The sequence below is a fragment of the Giraffa tippelskirchi genome, chromosome 7, assembly GCF_054371585.1.
Source record: "Giraffa tippelskirchi isolate mGirTip1 chromosome 7, T2T-mGirTip1v1.2.pri, whole genome shotgun sequence".
Lineage (NCBI taxonomy): Eukaryota > Metazoa > Chordata > Mammalia > Artiodactyla > Giraffidae > Giraffa > Giraffa tippelskirchi.
Genome location: NC_137281.1, coordinates 98,776,389 through 98,795,257, shown reverse-complemented (window position 1 = coordinate 98,795,257; position 18,869 = coordinate 98,776,389). Strand labels below are relative to the sequence as shown.

Genomic DNA, 18,869 nt, shown 5'->3' with positions numbered 1-18,869 from the left:
GGTTGCCTGGGCTGGTCTGGGTAGGAAGGAGAGGGCAGCAGGGTTTTCTGCTTTGGAGACAGGAGAGGACAAGGCGTCCATGGGATTAGGGAACTAGGTCCCGGTCAGTCAGGGCTGAGGGGAAATGCAGGAACCTCTGACCTGTCCTTCAGGACCTGGAGATCGGGGACCTGTTACTACAGAACCAGACCCCAGGTGCTCCTGATACAGAGACCGCCCCTCCTCCTGGCACCCCCAAACTCCTGGTCCTGGAGGCCCTAGGGGTGGGATTGCCAGGCAAGCTGCTGTCCGGGGCAGAGACAGCAGCCTCAGGTATACCGGCAAGATCTGGGGAGAGACTTTCCCAGAAAAGGCTTCTTCCAGTCTCAGGGTCAGAGAGGCTGAGAGGCCAGCCCTGGAGAGCAAGGCCAGGAAGGGCTCTGAGGTAGGAGCCAAGGGGGAAGGCTGCTGGCCAGGCCTGAGCTGTGGCGGTGTGGGCCCTGAGGGAGGCGCCCAACACCAAGGGGTGACCTGGACAGTTGAGCATCCCAGGAGCAACTGTACTTGAAAGTACAGGGAAGACAACGCTGAACCCAAAGGAATGAATGACTAATGGTATTATTTTAGGTATGCGGTAGTACTTGATGGCCTAGGGGAGGTGAACTCCTTGAGCCCTTCGAATTACTTAAACCAGAACTGATGAGGAGAGTGAGGGGCCAGAAGACGCTCATTTGAGTGGAGGCCCTAGGACCAGGGAGAGCAATGGGCTGGACTATAGGCCTCTTTCTACTAATGGGAGGGACAGAGGCCTACTTGGCTGCCCATCTGTCTGCAGGCAGGCCCAGGCTGGGGTCCTACGGGAGTGTAAGGCCCCCTGTGTGGGCTTGCCCGCCAGGCAGAAGTCTCTGCCAGTCTGTCTGACACTGGGGCAGGGCAGGGAGAGGTGCTGGGCAGGGCCAGCTGGCTGCCGGTGCCCTGGTCCTCGCCCTCTGAGAGTGGATGGTGGGGGTGGTGGCCGCGGAGTTCCTGGCTGGGAGCCCAGAGGAGTCTTTTGTAATCACAACATGATCTCGTGTGCTGAGCAGCGAAGCCGGCAGGGAGAGGCCGGCGGAGGGAGGCCCGGCTCCGGTGGCTCCGGCTTCCCTCCCGCTCTAGCTCCCCCCAGGACTGCTCTGGAATTCTCTCCGTGCCCGCTGTTGCCATGCACTCAGCTGTGAGTGGCACCTTGCCTCTGGAGGGGGGCTTCTTGGGGCTGGGACGCCAGGCGGCCACACTCGGAGGGCAGCTGGGGACAGCTGGGCCCGGGAGGAAGAGGGCTGTGCCTAGGCGGGAGAGGGGGCGCTGGGCAGGGGTGTCGGCCACGAAGGAGTCCCCGCAGCCAGACAAGGAGGGACCCAGGGATCACAGTGTGCCCGGGGGCTCCCCGACGGGGCCCACCCACAGAGCTGACTCTTGCCGGCAGCTCTCGGCCTGGAAAGGCTGGGCCTGTGGAAGCGGCTCTTTCCCACAGGCTGGACGCAGGCCTGAGAAGTGGGGTCCATGGCCTGGAAGTCCAGGACAGAGTAGGGGCCTCTCTTTCAACTGTGGTTCTCGGCCTGGGAGCCCAACAGCTCCCCCGTCGACCTCCTGAATCCCCTGGCAACTTCCCAGTCACGGCAGGTTCGGCTGCCAGAGCCATTTATAACTCCCATTCCAGGCTCTGCTCCGCAGCTGAGCTCCCTGGAGAGCCGCGGGGGAGGGGCAGCCAATGCTGGGAGCTGCGGGCCCGGGTATGAGGCCCTGACCTGAGCCCCCTGAGAGGACGCAGAGAGATGGCAGACAGGCCTAGCAGGGTGGGGGCTTACAGCCTGCCATGGGCCGACTCCCCATGCAACCCTAGCTCTGGGTCTGGGTCTGTTCCTTGGGTGGTAAGAATAGGGTAGAATGGGCAGATGTAAAAGTTGAGGAACTGGTAAGGGATGGGCCCAGCAGTCAGGAGCTTGGGCCCCTTGCCCTCCTCAGGGGCCTCACGGGGCTGAGTCCCTGATGAGCAGGCAGGAAGACAAGGATGCAGAGCTGGACCGGAGGATAGTCGCCCTTCGCAAGAAGAACCAGGCCCTACTGCGCAGGTACCAGGTGAGTGGGCGGTGCCGGGCGGGAGGACTGACTGGGCTGGCACTCCCAGGCTGACCTGCAGACTCCGGCACAGTGGTCTCTCCCTGCAGGCTTGGGCCTGGGACCGAGGTGAGGGTAGGTGTGTTCCATCTCAGAGGCTCTGTGAGGGTCTTGGGGACTCTGTGATGTGGTGCGTCTGCCCCCTGGTGTCCCACTGGTGTCTCTCTGTGTAGGCCTGTCGGCGTCTGTGTATCTGTGCCTCTGGGGGGCCGTGGCCTGTGCTGACCCCGGGGCCCTCCCACAGGAGATCCAGGAAGACCGGCGGCAGGCAGAGCAGGGGGGCATGGCTGTGACCACGCCGGAGCTCCTTCGTCCTGATGGCCTCACTGTCACCGTCAGCCAGGTTCCTGGAGGAAGACCCACCCGGGAGACAGGGTGGGGTGGCAGGGAGGTGGTGGCCCAGCTTGTGCAAGGGGAGCACAGCCGCCCCTGCTCCTTTGCTTCTCCCACTTCTCTTCAGGGGCATACCTACCAGATCCCAACCTCATGCAGCCCAGGCCACTGCTGGCCCCCACCCCAAAGAGCCACAGCTGGAAGGTGACCATGCCCTTTTCCAGCCCCAGAGCTCTGCACCTGTGCCCCCACGCACAGGCTGCCCCTAAACCCCAAGTCCCAGGGCACAGAGACATTGGGGCTGAATGCCAGGAACAGCGTCTGAGAACAGAGCCTCGTTGTCTGAGTGCTTTGGATTTCCCAGCTCAGAGATGGGCCACTGTGGCGTCTTGGGCCCCTGGGTGGCCCCAGGCCTGGATAACCTAATGCCACTGGTATGTGAACGCCTCGCAGAGGCAGCTCCTCTGTGGGCATTCCAGGGAGGGACAGGGCTGGAACCCAGCCTGGGGAAGCACCCAAAGGACCCAGCCCCCAACTTCTGCCCAGTGCTGCCCATGTGGCCTCACGGCATGGCACCTCATTCTGCAGGGGAAGCGGGTGGTCAGCCGGAACTGGGCAAGGAGTCCCCTTGGACCTGGAGCAGCCAGTGAGATGCTTGAGGATGAGCAGGCAGAGGTCCACGCTGGCCCTTTCTGTTTAGGGGAGCGGGTGGATCTGGCCGTGACCATGGAAAACAAAGCCGAGGTGAGCAGGGTCGGTAGGGGAAGCCTATGAGCCAGGAAGCCTCCTCTTCTTCCCTGCCCATGCCACACTGCCTCACCTCCCCCAGGCCAAGCGGATCGTAAGTGAGAAGCCCACCAGAGCACGGAACCAGGGAGCAGAAGGGTCACCTGGAGGGGGCTCGGGCCGGAGCCCCTCCATGCCGATGGCCATCAGCTCAGATTCTGCACGGAAGGTACCTCCACAAGAAGGGATGGGGACATGAATGTGGTGGTCCCCATTTGGGGGAGGCATGGAAGCTGAGTTGCATATGTCCCCATCTGGGAGGATGTGGCCCAGGCAGCACCTGCAAGAATTCCCACTCCTTCTTCCCTTCTCTGACCAGTCTCCACGTCAGGTGGGTCATGTAGTGAGAGGCACTGTAAGCCAGAGACTTGTCCCAGCCCCTAACCCCTCCTGGACCTCTGGTGGCAAGCTGGTGGGGTCTGGAGGTGGGTCCAGGGTGTGAGAGACTGGCCGTGTGCCAGATGTGACCTCTAGATGGCAGCAGTCCCTAGTCTTGGCTCTCGCTCCCAGCAGCTGGGTGTCCCTCCACCCTGGGCCTGACCACACACCCCAGCAACAACCCCGTGGATAGCACTATTATTATCCCCATTTCACAGATGAGGAAATGACCAACGGAGAGGCCATCTTGCCCCAAAGACACAGCTAACCCTGGACGGAAACCATGCCTATGGCAAACAGGATTTAACCGACATGGAATGGATCTAATTTTGGGGTGGGGACATCAAAACCTTCAGAGAGGAAGGGGTTAGCAGACTCTCTGGATCCCCATCCCAAACCCAGGGCTGTTTCTGCTTCCACCCCATGGTGCTTAGTGTCTTCTCCCTGCAGGGTGTCCGGGAGCCCCGGAGTCCAGCCCTGGTCCCAGGCCCAGCTCCCCGCCGGGCACAGGGGGGCCCCCTGGAGGTGGGCTGGGACTACGCCCAGTGGAAGCAGGAGCGAGAGCAGATCGACCAGGCCCGCCTGGCGCGGCACAGAGACGCACAGGGTGACTGGCGCCGCCCGTGGGACCTGGACAAGGCCAAGCCCACGTGGGTGGCAGGGCCCGGCGGCTGCTGGGTTGACATGCTGTGGGGCTGTGTCAGGCTAACTGTGGGCACCTCTTGGAGGGCGGCTGGGACCCTCCCCAGGGTGGTGAGGATCTGCCTGGCCCTCTGGTTGGGCCCTGGGCTAAAGGCTCTGTGCAGGCACTGGGTTTCCCATCTTTCTTGGGCCCACCCTCTCCCTGCTGTCCTTAGGCCTGGGGCTACGGTGGGGAAGGGGGTGTTGGCCCACCAGCAGCTTTGTAGCCTCTGTCCTTCCAGCCACCAGCCAGCCTAACTCCCTCTCTCTGCAATGCAGGCGACAGGGCTCCAGCAAGCCTCGGGAAGAGGGCCCGGCCAGGGTGGGCAGCACGAGGGGTGAGCCAAAACCCCACTACCCCCACCCCTCCTGGAGTTTTCCACCCCTTGCTCCCTCTTTCTCTCTGTCCTCTGTCTCTTGGTCTACCACCTATTTTCAGAGCTGGAAAGAAGCATGAAAGAACATCTTCCTTCCTCCCCTCCCTATCAGAAGAGGCATCATGACCTTCCTTCGCATCCTCTAAACCCACAACCCCTGTCCTGGGTTCTGACCCCAGAAGGTCTGGAGAGAAGGCTCACTAGGAAGTCAGCACTGGGGTCCTTTTGAGGTGTTGGACCCTCCTGGGTGGCAGCAGCTCCTTATCTATTATAGGAACAGAGTCCTGCATTGCTGGCCCCTCATTTTACACGTGAGGAAGCCAAGCCTGGAGAGGCTGCTCTGCTGGTCACCTAGCCGAATGGCAAAGCAAGCACAGGGACCCAGCTCCCCTGACACCCCCCTAACCGTACTCCCCCCCCGCCAACCCCGGCACCCAGGACAGGCGTCTTTCCAGGAACCAGAACATTCACAACTGGACCAAGAGAAGGACTGACAACTTCCTGGTCCTGAAAGAGCCGATGTTCCTGCTTTGGCTCTTTTGTGATCCCACCCTTTCCCAATTTCCTCTTCCCCTTTAGGTCCCAGGAGCCAGCGAAAGCTACAGCCTCCACCACTGCCCCCTGATGGCAAAGGTGAGTTGAGAGAGGAGGAGGATCAGGTCCCAGGAGCTGGTGAAGGAACCGGGCTGCCATGAACCCTTTCTCTCTTGATGTGTACCATCTCTTGCAGGCAGTGCTACTCGGGGTGGGCAACAGGGCAGACCCGTGGTGGCGCTGGCCACATGCAGCAAGGCTCGAGGGACAGAGAGGCTGACTGGCAGGGCCCGCAGGTAACATGAGACAGGGAGCAAAATCGGGGGAGGTTCTGGGCTCCTGGATTTCCTGGCCCTGCCTTGCCTCTGGGAGGTCAGGCCGGCCTGGCCCAGGTGCCTGCTCCAGCCCCCAGGGCCTCTGCTTCTTGGCTGACTACTGCCTGGTGGCAGGTTAATGAGATGCCTGGAGAGGCCAGGCTCCAGCCCCCAGGGCCTCTGCTTCTTGGCTGACTACTGGCTGGTGGCAGGTTAATGAGATGCCGGGAGAGGCCATCGGCAAAAGCAGCTGCAGCAAGAGCCTGGTGCCCTGGGAGGCCGGTGGTAATTACAGCCGTTCCCTTCCCGGGGGGAAGTCAGGCGCGCCTTTCCCAGGCAGCACAGGCTGGGACACGCCCATTGTCCCCACAGAACTCAAGGTGCTGCAGACTTGGCCATAAACAGCAGCTGGGGACCCGCTCTAGTGGGCAGTGTTCAGAGGAAATGGCTGGATTTGGGGCGGAAGGTCAGGCTAGAAGGGAAACATCCTGGAGCCTCATTGTGGCTCTGACCGTCCTCTGAGACCCTTGGGCTCTCGTTTCCCCCTGGGGGACGTGGGCTGCCGGCTGTGGAGCAGGTGACGTGAGGTGGGGTGGGTTAGGATTGAGGCCTGCCATGTGCTGTGTTTCTGCAGGTGGGAAATGAAGGAAGACAGGGAGGAGCCGGAGAGCCAGGAGGTGGGTACTCGGACATAGGATGGGGCGGGCTAGGGACATGAGCCCTAAATTCACTAACCAGTAGAGCCAAACCTCTTGTTTTCAGGGAAGCCAAAGCACCAGAAAGACTCTGAATGAGAAGGAACATGCACAGACTCAGAGCAGGATGGAGCCAGGCGGACCCACCAATGCCCCAGGAACCACCCTCATCCCAGCATCAGCATCACCAGAGGGGCTGAAAGAGGAATCGGGAGATCTGGCAGCCAGTCCGGCCAGTCCAGCCAGTCCGGGCTCTCCACCAAACACAGACTTGGTTCCCCTTGATCTCTCTCTAGGAGGCACCAGTAGCTCTGGGCCTCAGGAGAGCACAAGTGTGCTCAGTCCAAGGCCTGGGGCCCAGGAGAGCCCTGTGTCCTGGCTGGAGGGCCATGAGCAGCCCCTGGGGTCGACCGAGCCCCAGGCCAAGCCGGAAGCCCAGACTTGTTCTGGGACCCCCAAAGAGACAGGGCCCCTGGAGCCCAGAGAAGACAGGCCTGGCAAGGCTGGGACCCAGCAGGGCCTGACACCTCGGAGCAGGGCCCCTAGAGGAGGCGGCCAAAGGGCGAGGGGTGTAGGAGGTGTGAGGAGCAGGACAGGGGGTCCTGGCCCTGCAGGAAGATGCTGAGCAAAGCTCTTGGGAGCAGGGGGCCAGGCTGGGGAGAGGAGGGAAGACACTGTCCAGAGTCTTTGCACCATGGGTGTGTGGTGGCTGGTGGCTGTGGCGGCCTGGCTGAGCAGTTTGGCAAACTCTCCAGGGGAGTGAGACCATGAACGCCAGGAGCCAGCCTCTGCCCTCACAGGCACCCCCTGTGCATACGTGTGTTCTCACCTGCAGGTACGGCCCCTGGTGCATGCCCGCACCATGCCTGGCCTGTGAGGCTGGTGAGCTCTGTCCCAAGCCTACTGCCTCCCAGGCCACAGGCTCCCTGCCGTGACGAGAGGACAAGGCTTGGAAGCACTCAGCAGCCGGCTCACCTAGCTCCCATCACCCCCAGGGCCTGGCCACCCTCTCCAGCTGCCGGCTCCTGGCTCATCAGGTACTGCCAGCTCGTCAGCTGCTGCCAGCCTCAGCAGCTGGCATGGCTAGCCCAGGCCTGGGGCCCTTTCATACACTTTGCTCTGCCTTGCACCCATGTGACTCTCAGTCCCAGAATCACTGGATGACCAACGGGGGATCTCACAATCACCTGGCAGCCTGCTACCTTTCGGGAAGAGGAGGCTGAGGCCCAGAGGAAGGGAGGCCACAGCCGGTAGGGACGGAGCTGGGGACAGAAGAGCAGAGCTAGGGTCTCTGGAGGGATCTCGAGAAAGTCTCTGAAGTGGGGTGGGGTGAAGAGGGGACAGACGGCTGCCTCTCCCCATAGCAGGGTAGGGGAGCTCATCTTCAGGGACCTCCTCCCCTACCCCCAGGTCAGACCTGAGTGCATCCTGAATGGGGGAGGGAGAGCCTGCCACCTGGGGTCGTTTTCTGCCATCTCCAACTTCCTCTTCCCACCAGCTCCCTGAACTGTGTCATGCCAAAGCGAGGTCTCAGGCAGGGACTCAAGAGGCAGAGAAACAGCAACTCCAGCTAAGTACGACATCAGGACTCGTCTTTCCTACTTAGTCTCTGTTCTCCCCCCATCACTGAGACCCACGTCTGGTGAATTATCCAGACTCCGCACAAGCTGTGGCTTCCTCTCAATTCAACAAACATTTCCTGAGCACCCACTACCAGCAATGCAGCTGGTGGGCGATGGTGACTTTGCCAGCAAGAGGGAGGGAAGAAGCCTTGCCATCCGGCAGATCCAGGCTGCACAGCAGGAGCTGTTCTTGGCTGTAGGTGCCCGACAGGGGCTGAAGATGGTGGTAGGAGCCAGAGAGAACCATCCCACCATTGTGTGCAAAGGTGGGCGTGCCTCTTTTTCTCATCGGGTGTCCCCTTTGCCCCCAAACCCCTGCTTGGATCTCCCCACATAGCCCAGCCGTGGCTGTTCCTCTCTGCTGAGGGTCCCAGGCTTCACCGGCTTCTCTGGGTTCTCTTGGGAGTGTCCAGATCATCCCCAGCATTTCTCTCCACTGTCAAAGGGAGGTCTGAATTGTGGCTCAACTGTGAGGCCAGGCTTCCTCACTGGCTCTTGCTCCACTAGCCACCCCCTCTATTGAGGAGGAAGGAGGAGGGGATGACTTTTCAGCAGATCAGATTGTTTCAAGCAGTGCTTCTTATACATTAAGGTGCAGACGAATGCAGACTCTAACTCTGGGCTGGGCCTGGGAATCTGCATTTCTCATAGGCTCCAGGTGCTGCCTTTACTGCGGGTTCCTGGACCACACTTTGAGAGGAAGGATTTGGATTAGAATATATGGAGGGCTGAGGATAGAGGCAGACTCTAAACTCTTAAGGGCTGGCTGCTGGCTCTACATGGGGTGGGGGCAGGTTGCCCCTGCCAGGTGGGAGCTTCCTGGTCTCAGAGTCGGGTGGGAAGCTGAGGCTTTGGGTTAGAGGCTTGAGAGCTGGTGGTGCCAACTTCCTGTGGTGGGGAGTGAGAAAGCTGATTGGGAATGGGGTGAGGTGAAGGTGGTTGGAAGAGGTGGGGATTGATCAGAGGAATTCTGGAAAGGCTTGGGAACATTCTGTGCATGTAGGGAGAAGACCCCTGTGAGATATGAAAAGGCAAGGGTGAAAGATTCCAAGCTTAAGTTTTCCTCTTGCCATCTGGTCACACGTTTGTGACTTTAGAGCATGAAACTGGCTCTGGAACCCATGACTCCCAAGGACGGAGCTGGAGTAGAGCAGGTTCAAGCAGAGCCCTTGAATTCAGATGTCTACCAAGTTGTGATCCAGAATTTTGATTCTAAGAATTACAAACTTCCCCCAACCACCAATGCTGCCAACTATACAGATGTGCCTTCATTAAAGGGTATGTGCCAAGTTGTTTGACTATGGGTTGGAGATGTAGTTTGGGCAGAGGTCTGCTTGAGGCCTCATGACAAGACCTAAGTGGGAGAGGAAGCTAGGCTAAAGGGCTATGGGAAAATGGGCTTCTCTCGTTTTTGGGTATTAGGAGAAAGGGATGTCATGGGAGTGAGTCACTAGCAGTTGGAGAGAATGGAGTCTGGCATAGGATATCTTCATTATAGGAAGAACTGTAGCACAAGGCAAGTATCATTGAGCTCTTCTTAGAAAAGGGGAGCCCTTCTTCAGGAGCAATGAGCCAGCACCTCTGGTGGCCACCAACCCTGCTCCAGAATGAAACCAGCTAAGGGGCAGGAGGGAAGGGTAAATATCCCTCCACAAAGCTCGGAGCCATGGAAGGCTGCTCTGTTTCTCCCTGGATCCCTTGGTTAAAGGCCTGGCTGGGAGCCTTCTTCTTGGATGTCCTTCTCTCCAACCAACAGACAAGACTGCTCCTCAAAGGTGGGAAGTTCTTCATGGGACATGGCTTCAGGAGCCCAGGCACAGAGCTAGAGGAATTGACAAGGGAGAGTGCAGAGGGCAGTAGAGGGCCAGCAGGGACATGACAGCTTTACCCAAGGCCTCAAAACAAGAAAGGCAGAAGAGGTAGAAGGCATCTCTACCCTGGCGCCGATCACCTTACAGAGGGGAGCGGCAGACCACACTGTGAGGGAGGTATTTGGGGGATGACAGGCAGCATGGTAGAGTGGAACAAACATGGGCCTTGGAATCCAAGAGACTGAATCTGAATTCTAGGTCTGTCACCTGCTAGCTGGATGACTCTGGTCAATTTTAATGTCTAAAAGCCTCAGTTTTCTTGTTTGCAAAATGGAGCTAGTAATACCTATGTTGAAGGATTGTTAAGAAAATTAAAAATGAAAATATGCAAAATACCTCTGGCACACAGTACGCACTCTATTAACAGTAGCCTGGCACGAAGAAGACACTCAGTAAATGTTTGTTGAATAAATAAAGTAGTGATTTGTTGTGATCTTGGTCTACTTTGTTTTCTATCTTTTCCATTGCTTTCTCTTCTAGTCTCATCTTCACTGGGGTCAACACGCTCTCAAAAGAAAGGAAGGTCTGTAAAGGGTACTTGACCTTCTAGGACAGTAAGCTGCTTTTACTTCCATGGGGTGGTCTGGGTGAGTTAAAAGCATCACGAAGTGACTCTCCTCTTACAGGAAATGTTCTTTGCCCTCATCCACCCACTGGATCACAAGGATGTCCTAAACATTTCCCCCTAACTTTGACATTGGCTTTTGTAGTTCAGGCATTTCCTCTTTTCTTCTGTTTACATCAGCAGCAATCTCACAAACTCACTCCCCAGAAACAGACTCCTTCGTGGAGTTGGCTTCACGCCTCCTGAAGTTTTACCACCCGAAGGAGTAGCATGCCTGTATTTTCATATAATCAAGGGATGGGTAACTGGGGATCCCTGGAAGTGGGGGATCTAGCTATCTACAAGGTCCAAGTTTGGAAGGTTTGACCACCAATCAGTTCCAGCCCCAAACCCTAGCCTCAGGGACAGGAACAAAAGGAAAAGATGGCACTGGCCCCAGAAAAGAATAAAGGAAATGCCAAAAATCCCAATACGGCCATATCTTCTTAATTGAGGGATTAAGTCCCAGGCGTGGAGTTCAAGGGAATAGGAGAAACGAAAGGCACCGCTTCACTTCTGCCTCTTGAGTCATTTATCAGTGTCCACAGACCCTACAAGCATCTTGTCCTGAGCGAGGGCTATCAGGGCTTATGCGAAAGAGAGGACACAAGGTGACCACAGCCCCACGGGAGGTGGGGGCTGAATGTGAGGCTGGGGAAGGCAGTGAGAGAAACTGCAGAAAGCACAGTCCGAGGCTGCTTTCTCTCAACAAGTCTGCCGGCCTACGTCACAGCCTCTCATTAAGCATCCACTTGACGCCAGCGAAGTGAAATAGCACAGACCTGGCACCAGAAAGAACAAATGTGGCACCCACTGCTCCTTTTAAGGACTGGCTCGAGGAGCAGCAGGCCCCAAGGCAGGAGGTCAGGCAAACACATCAGTATCTTTGTGGGAGGGGGAGAGAGGACTCTTTCAGGCCTGCCTCCTTCTTAACAAGCTTTCCAGGGCAAGTTCTCCTGCACCCTTCAAAAAGAACCAACAATGAAGGCCTTTTCCCTTTTAAAACTCTAGGGACACAGTGCTTCCTCTTCCCCCAGCAGGGCAGCTGGCTTCAACCAAGAAGGAGGGTCAAAAGTCACCTTTGATAAACATCTGTCCAAACAGTAATACCCTAACCCCAACTTACTGAATCAGAGGGAAAGACTGGGCCAGTGCTTCTCACATGTTAGTGTGCATCCGAATCACCTGGAAGCCTAGTTAACGCCCTGCCCAGCTCCATCTCCTGACTTTCTCATTCAGTCGTTCTGGGATGGGATCTAAGCCATGGCATTTTTTATAAGTTCCCAGGTGATGCTCATGTTGATGGTCTGGGCTCTGGTGTAACGTTTACTCCTTGCTCCTTCACATTTCTTTCTATGCAGCATTTTTGCCCAAAGGGACAAATGTCTGTCCCCGAAGGGACAGACACTCCCTTAATTACCTCATGTGAATATACTGTACTTTTATTCCCAAGATCTCCAAGCCCTGACATATCTATTAGCTCCATCTGCCCTCATGAATTCCCATTTGGTGAGAAGGAAAGAGAGGGGTCAAGGGTGATAACTAATGCAATGTTGAGTCTGTAGGTTGTGTCTCTTCCAGTTCAGGGGTCCCTCCCCATAGCGCGCTGCCGGGTCAGCCCAAGTCCTGGTGATATTGTGAGCTGCCTACAGCTCAGAGACTGGCTGTGACTCAACACTGCCCAGACACCCAGACTACTAGCAGAGAGCTTAAGGGGACAGGTGGCCTCCAGGATGAAGTGAGAGGAGACCGCAACTCATCCTCTGAACACTGAGCTAGCACAAAGGGATGGCTAAAAGGAAATCCTTGGTAATCAACAACCACTTTTTTGAACAAGTTGGTTTGGGGACTTCTGAGGCTCACTTGGCACACTACAGGCGATAAATAAAGAGTTCTTGAAATAATGGTAGCAGTTTATGGAAAATGTTCTAAGGAAAGTTAGAATCTTATTGCTGGGACTTCCGTGGTGGTCCAATGGCTAAAACTCCATACTCCCAATGCAGGGGGCCCAGGTTTGATCCCTGGTCAGGGAACTAGGTCCCACATGCCACAGTTAAAAATCCCTTATGCCACAGTGAAGACAAAAGATCTGGCAAGCTGCAACTAAAGACCCAGTGAAGCCAAATCAATATTTTTTTTTAAAAAAGAATCTTGTCACTGATTAACGGATAGGCTATGGCAAAAACAGATTACTGAAGTTAAGAAAACAGAGAAGTAACAAGAGTAGATTCTTGTTGGAATCCACTTGGCAATCTTGTGGGCAAACACGGTACAGTAATTCTCTGGTCCCACAGCATTTTAACAACTGTTTTCAGAATGGTGCTGGGCACGGGGATGCTGGTTCAGCTCTGGTGGTTCACGCACTCAGTGTGCTGCTGGGAGCCATGCTATTTCTGCACTCAGGGTAGAGGGCCCGGTAGAGTCTGGTGTGTGGTTGAAAAAAAGACTTTTGTCTTTGTCTTTTAAAATTAGCTACTGGAGGGAACAAAGAGCATAACACAGGTTTTCTGGCAGTAGAAACCCACAGGCTATATCCTGTGGGACATAATGTGACCAAAAAACTGTCTGTAGAGCAGATATTTTTATAACTCATGATTAGGCCACAGAGCCAGGACAAAGGAGACGATGACGGGGTTACATAGTTCATGCTGCTCTGTTACCAGCACCACATGGAACACAACTGTGGACTTCTGGCACCTGGCAAGAATAGGCAGGCCAAGCCCAAGCCCCTCAACTTGGCAGTGAAGAAACTCTGACCAGAATGGCCAGTGCGGCTGTCATCTAGCAGTTCATCCCCTGAACCAAGGTCACTGACTGTGGATGTAGGTACACAAGTAGATCACGATGGGGACACCACAATGACACTAGGGCCAGTTCTACCCGACACAGACCAAGCAGATGATCAACAAACCTGAGTGCCTGTTTCTGTGTGCCAGGCCCTGAGCTTAATGCTGGTCTTTGAAACAAACAAGGCCACCGTGGTCCCTCCCTCCGCCGAGGGAGACCAGCGAAGAGTACAGTGGTGGCCCTTCTGTAACTGCACTGCGATTCCAGAAATCCCTCCAATCTCTGCAGACAGGAAGGGGAGGACAGTTACTACCTCTTTTAAATAGCTGTGGTAGCCCTAAAGCTTGGGACCTGACCTTTCAGTTCCCCTTAAAGAAACATGTAGAAACAAGTTGATGCTCTCCACTCAGCATTTCAAAACAGGATATAAATACTCAATGCAAGAACACACTATCTTAGGACTCCCTAGTGAAAAGCAAAAAACAAGGTAGACAGAAAAAATTCCAAAGCGTTGGTCTCACATGTGTGGAAATCTAGAGCTGTTAGGAAGAAAAATGTTTCTTATGCTGGAAACTTCAGCGAAACCCTTCCTCAGCACAATGGGGGACAGAAATGATACCCACACAAGCCCAGTCTAAATGGCTTAGCAAACTCCTCATCCCTCAGCCTCCAAAATACACTTTCATAAGAGGTGGTTATTTCATCAAATTCAAGCTGTCAGGAAATAAATCATACAGTCACTTGTAATATAAGCAAATACTTAGAAATGGTCCAGGTAGTCCTGGTGCAAAGCAGTTAAAAGGAAAGTAATCTTGCCCAGACTTCTTCCTGGCTCAAAACCTGATGGGCAATTTTGCAGCTAATTTCTAACCCTTAAAAATAAAATGATTCTGACCGCTGCTCCCTGCCACCTGGCCCTGTTCTGGTGGAACAGTGCCCTTCACTTTGGTCAGCAGGTTCCTGCTGCACACACTGGTATATGTGCCCAATGCGTGAAGCTGTGCGCAACTGCAGAAGCCACATGTTCCTGTCTACAGAAAGGAGCAGCTGGCTAGAACCTTGGAAACTCTTTCACTCCCCTTCTGCTCTGCCTTACCAAGCCCTCTCACAGAAAGCCATTGTGTAGGTTCAAGAAAGAAAGAAAAGAAGGGCGGGCTTTTCCTGGCTCCCCTGCGGACTACAAGGTGATGTAAAAGCACAGCGGCCACCCCCCAACAGCTCTGGAGAAGTGCAGGCCTCAGGGGGCTCCGCGGACTCTGGCTTCTCACTCTGGTTCGCGCAGGGCAGCATTGTCTAATAATGAGCTGAGCTCAATTGCTTGCTGTGTATTTTGCAGCACAACTAATCCCTCATATTTGTGCTTTTCACCCACATGTCTTTTATTGTTTGCTCTAGGGAAGAAAAAGCCTCACCTTTGAAGCAACCCACGCCTTCTCTCTGCCCTGTGGCGCTCTCGCCTCCTCCTCCATTGTAGACAAAGCTCTGACCAACCACTGCAGACACATCCATTTGTCTCCCCCAGTATTAGCGCTTCTTGAGCTTCTAGGGGCCAATGGTCTAAAGGTGAGAACAGTGATTCTATCAGGCAGCTGATCCTCTAGGTCTCAGCCAGCTCAGTGTTTATAATAATTCTTAAATGCATGCTTACTGGTCCCTTAGCTTCCTCAGTTAGGTATCTGCTCAGAGTCCTTTAAAAGAACTTTTTTTCAACCATTTTTAGGTTAGCCAAAGGTAGCTGAACTAGCTATCACTGTTCTTCTGACCCCATGATTGCTTCCAGACTAAGATGGATTCCTGCCACCCTTCACTGATCAATTTGGTCAAACCATCAGGCACAGAGAACATTAGAGCAATTGCTTTTCCCTCCTACACTTATTCATCATCACCCATGCACCACACCTTAGCCTCTTCCAACCTCTACTCCTTCCCCAAGAAGTATGAAAAGAGAAACCATCAACTTACACAGGCTGACGTAGAGTTCTTAGAATGTATTTTTGTTCACCTGAAAAATAAAACTTTTAAAAAATATACAGGACTTTTTGAGTACAGGTATATCTTAAATGGCTGAATTATAAATAATGTCTCTGGTCACGCTCACAGCTGGGGCTGGAGCTGATGTCCCAATTCCAGTGAAGGCGTTAGAGTCAGGAGGCCAACAGCTGAACCCACGAGCGGTCTCTAGACGCCGATCCATCCTAAAGTGGATTCAACAGTCCAGAATGCAGGGGTCAGAATGGGGACAGGGGACTGGACTCCCAGATATTCTCCTGCCAGTTTTAAGGATTCTTGGAATAAGAGATCGATTTACAAATTATTAAAATATAGGGCTAAAAATTCACACAATAAATATAAATTACAGGCTATTATTGAAGTTATAAAGTGGCATTTTATGTTTCTTCCCCCAGGCCCTCACCAAAAATTTAAAAAGGTCTCAAAGGCTTCCTAATGACCAAAGTCAAGTGCTCAGAAATCTCCTTCAGCCAAGACACCTTAGGGGTGCTATCAGCCTGCCCCTAGGCAATGACAGCTCAGCTGCTTTTATCTTGCCCACAGCAGGACATGGCTGATATCGAGGCTGTGGTCCTGTAAACCTGGATCAGAGCTAACTGGAGTACAGGCCAGAAAACTGGAGAGACAAATTGTTTCAGGACTCAGGTGGATAAGTTGTTGTTGTCGTTGTTTTAAAGTGCCTCATTTCCCAAAAAGGAAACACGAAGGGGTTTGATATCTTGTCTCTACCCACACTCAACTGCCTAAAAGCAAGTGGCGGAAGGAAATGGAATCCAAATTGAGGATGTAGAATTCTTGCAGCCCCAAAGCTAGCTTTACATCTGTCTTTTTACTTGGTGCTTCTCATCTCAATCAAAGTATAGGCTGCATATAAGTAGGGCTTATCAGGAGAGGTAAACACACTAGCCAGTTTAACTTTCCCATGGGTGGTCTATTATCTGGCTATCAAAACACAATCCTGAGTGTGAAGCCCATCTTTCAGCCTTTCGGGTTCCACAGTACAACTCAAAACCAGAGGATGTGCTCAAAGCTCTGGATTTACCACAGATTTCGTTCTCATCACAGGTCTACGCTGTCACTACAGGCTCAGGGCAAGAGGGAAAGTGAAGGTGATTACAGAACAAGACCTGACCTTGAAGAGCAGGGGGTGGAAAAAAAAGATAAAACACTTGTGAGCCATTCTACTTAGAAAAGCTTGCTCTTCCTAACCTCTGTGAGAAGGCCAAGGGTTGAAGCACAGAGACATTGCTCTTTCCCTTTCTTTCTTCCTTGGCGGGTATCCAGATACTTAGGGCTGCAACAGAAAGCCTGTTTCTTAGGTGGGGGCACTAGGGTGGGAAGAGGAGGGGACCGGTACATTCCCCACCCTCCCCAAACTGCTTCTACTTCTCCAAAGGTTTTCCATCGTCCTTTCAACAGGTTTGAGAACGATTATACTCTTTTGTGTCATAAACCTATCTTTCTGAAATAGGAGGGGGAAAAGGTAAAAAAGTGGGTAATGAAAACAGTGTTTGTGCCCTTCTGGCTAGCTGCACTTTGGGGGCCAGCAAATAGCCCTTGCTTAACCCCATCAGTCAGTAGCTACCCAGGGTGTGGAAGGATACATGTAGTTCTATGTAATTATAGCTTCTAATGCATATGTCAACAACTATATACAGGGATCTATAAATCAAATGTATCTGTGGCCACTGTGACTAGGTTGACGTACCTGAGCTCCACTACTTTTGGTGCCCTCCTCCTTGCAAGAGCTTCGGCTTACTAAAGAAGAGCCCCTACAGCTCCCTCCTTCCCTTAAGTCTTGGGGGAAAGCCCGAGTCACCCCTCCACGTAGGATACATAAGAGCTAGCGGCGCAGAAGGGCTCAGTGCTGGGATCTCCCCACCCCTCCCCCACCCCCCCTTATGGCTCAGGGGCCAGGCGCAGCACCGTCCGTAGGAAGACCAAACCCGGAGCCCCCGGAGAATAGTGGTCCCTTGGCTGAAGATGAGCTGCAGGCCCCTCACCCCTGGGGCGAGCCGGCGATCATCGGGGGAAGAGACGCGTTCACTCCTGTGGGGGTCACTTCCGCGGGCTCCCCGCCCGGTCCTGCTGCAAAGTCCTGCCTCCCGGCTTGGGGAGGATGGTTTCCGGCCGCCCCTGCCACCGAGGGGTTCAACGACTCCCCGGCGCCGCCGCCGCTTCCTCCTCGTCCTCCTCGGCCCCCCGCGGCTGTTCCAGCGGCCCGGCCTGGGGGCTGTCGGCAGAGGGTTCCGGAGACACGGGCCGCGCCGCCTGCAGCGGGGGCGCGTCGCGCGGCGCCTCACGGCGGGACAATCCCGTGCTGTTGGGCCCCGCCGCCGCCCCCGAAGTCCCGGACGGGCCGGTGGCGTTGGAGCCGCCGGGGGGCGGGCCGGCGGCTCCCCCCGAGGTCCCGGCGCCCACCGGCTGCCAGATGAGGCTGTAGTAGACGGCGAGCACGATGGCGGCCAGCGACACGGAGAGCACGTAGGCGAACACGGTGGCGAGCCGGACCCACTTCTTGTTGGTCTTGGCCGCCATCTTCGCCTTCTTGTCCCCTGTGTAGGTGGCCGGCTTGCCCCGCTCGGCCGGGGCCGCGTCGCGCTCCTTCATGGGAGGGCCCCGGCCTTTGCCCCGGTGCTCCACGGCCCCGGTTGGAGGGGGCCTGGCGGCCTGCGAGGACTGGGCAAGGGGCGGCCCGGCGCCCTCGGTTCCCGGCCGCTCGGCTCTCCGCAGCCGCTCCTCACGCCGCCAGCCCGCAGCCCGCCACCGCGTCGCTGCAGCCGCCGCCGGGGCCTGGACCAGTCACCGCCGCCAGCGCCGCCGCCGCCGCCGGCCCGTCAGTTGCTTCCTCGCTGCCGCCACAGCCACAGCCGCCACAGTCGCCCGACTCCAAGTCCCCATCCGCTGCCGCCGCCGCCTGCCCGGCCGCCGGCCGCCCGGTCTCCAGTGGCCGTGCGGACAGCTCTCTCCGCTCCAGCCGGGCTCCCCCGCCTCGCGCGCCGGCAACAAGGGGCGGGGGAAAGCGCTGCTGGGGGCTGCCTCTTAAAAGGGCAACGGCGGGGGTCCGGAAGTGCCGCGAGGCGAGGAGGCTGGCTGCTGGCGGGCCCCGGGAACCCCCCCCTCGCCGAGACGCCCCGTTAAGAGAGGGTTAACAGAGGCTGTCTCTTAAAAGGGCAACGTCGCCGCAGCCCCGCTTGGGCTGACGCGGCGAGGGTGGGAGCCTCGGGCCCTTCTTTAAAAGGGGAACAGCGTCTTTTGGGGCGGAGTAGTAAACTGGAAGCCGGGCGGGGAGGGGCGGTCGGAGTGTGGAGCTGTCAACTCTGGCACCTCCCCTCTGTGTTCAGACTGCCTGAAGTGACAGGTTGTGTAGCAGCAGCGGCTTCCGCTCCCAGGCCTCAGTTTACCTCCAGAGGTGGGCGTGATTTCACGTTGGGGCTCTCGACTTGCTCCCCGTCCCGCTTACCCTCCGGGCGGGTCTTTCAGACCCCTTTACTCGTAGCGAGCGTGGCCCACGTCTGGCGTAGGCAGCCCAAGAACCTGGAGAATGCACTGAGGTTGCAGCTGGTCGGTTCCTTTCCTAGCCCTCACTCCCACCCGCAGCCGCATCCGCCTGGGTTTCAGGCGCTCTCCTGATTCACTGTCCTCTTAGATTCCCGAGTTGGTTGCCCAGACTTTCCGGAGCTTTCGGGAGCGTACGCGTTCTGAGCTGGTTCTCCAGACTCTCCTCCCACCTTAGTCCTGAAG

At 55.8% G+C, this 18,869-nt stretch overlaps 2 protein-coding genes and 1 long non-coding RNA gene across 17 annotated transcripts in view; 1 reads left to right on the top strand and 2 right to left on the bottom strand.

Annotated features, from left to right (window-relative positions):
- The window catches only part of LOC145512787 (uncharacterized), a 42,200-nt gene that overhangs the window by 14,622 nt on the left and 8,709 nt on the right, over nt 1-18,869 (bottom strand). The gene's annotated exons all lie outside the window — the stretch shown is intronic.
- On the top strand, nt 1,017-10,157 carry CCDC9B (coiled-coil domain containing 9B). Of its 15 annotated transcripts, none has more exons than XR_014058802.1 (14): nt 1,059-1,192; nt 1,981-2,094; nt 2,378-2,476; nt 2,594-2,900; nt 3,055-3,210; nt 3,296-3,421; nt 4,081-4,280; nt 4,591-4,649; nt 5,268-5,321; nt 5,419-5,518; nt 6,171-6,213; nt 6,299-7,268; nt 7,377-7,481; nt 7,730-10,157. XR_014058802.1 is itself a non-coding variant. In XM_081507189.1 (12 exons), exons 4-12 carry the CDS (start codon nt 2,772-2,774, stop codon nt 6,854-6,856), a joined length of 1,425 nt encoding a protein of 474 aa, XP_081363315.1. In that variant the 5' UTR covers nt 1,056-1,192; nt 1,981-2,094; nt 2,378-2,476; nt 2,691-2,771; the 3' UTR covers nt 6,857-10,157. The 15 variants fall into 15 exon arrangements, 7 of the variants coding, with proteins under 7 accessions (XP_081363318.1, XP_081363313.1, XP_081363315.1 ...); XR_014058803.1 differs by lacking the exon at nt 7,377-7,481 and having other exon boundaries at nt 2,307-2,476; nt 7,730-8,119; nt 9,562-10,157; XR_014058799.1 differs by lacking the exon at nt 2,594-2,900 and having other exon boundaries at nt 1,033-1,192.
- Nucleotides 15,089-18,119, bottom strand: INAFM2 (InaF motif containing 2). Its single transcript, XM_081507195.1, has one exon. The coding sequence runs from the start codon at nt 17,733-17,735 to the stop codon at nt 17,277-17,279; it is 459 nt and encodes a 152-aa protein (XP_081363321.1). The 5' UTR covers nt 17,736-18,119; the 3' UTR covers nt 15,089-17,276.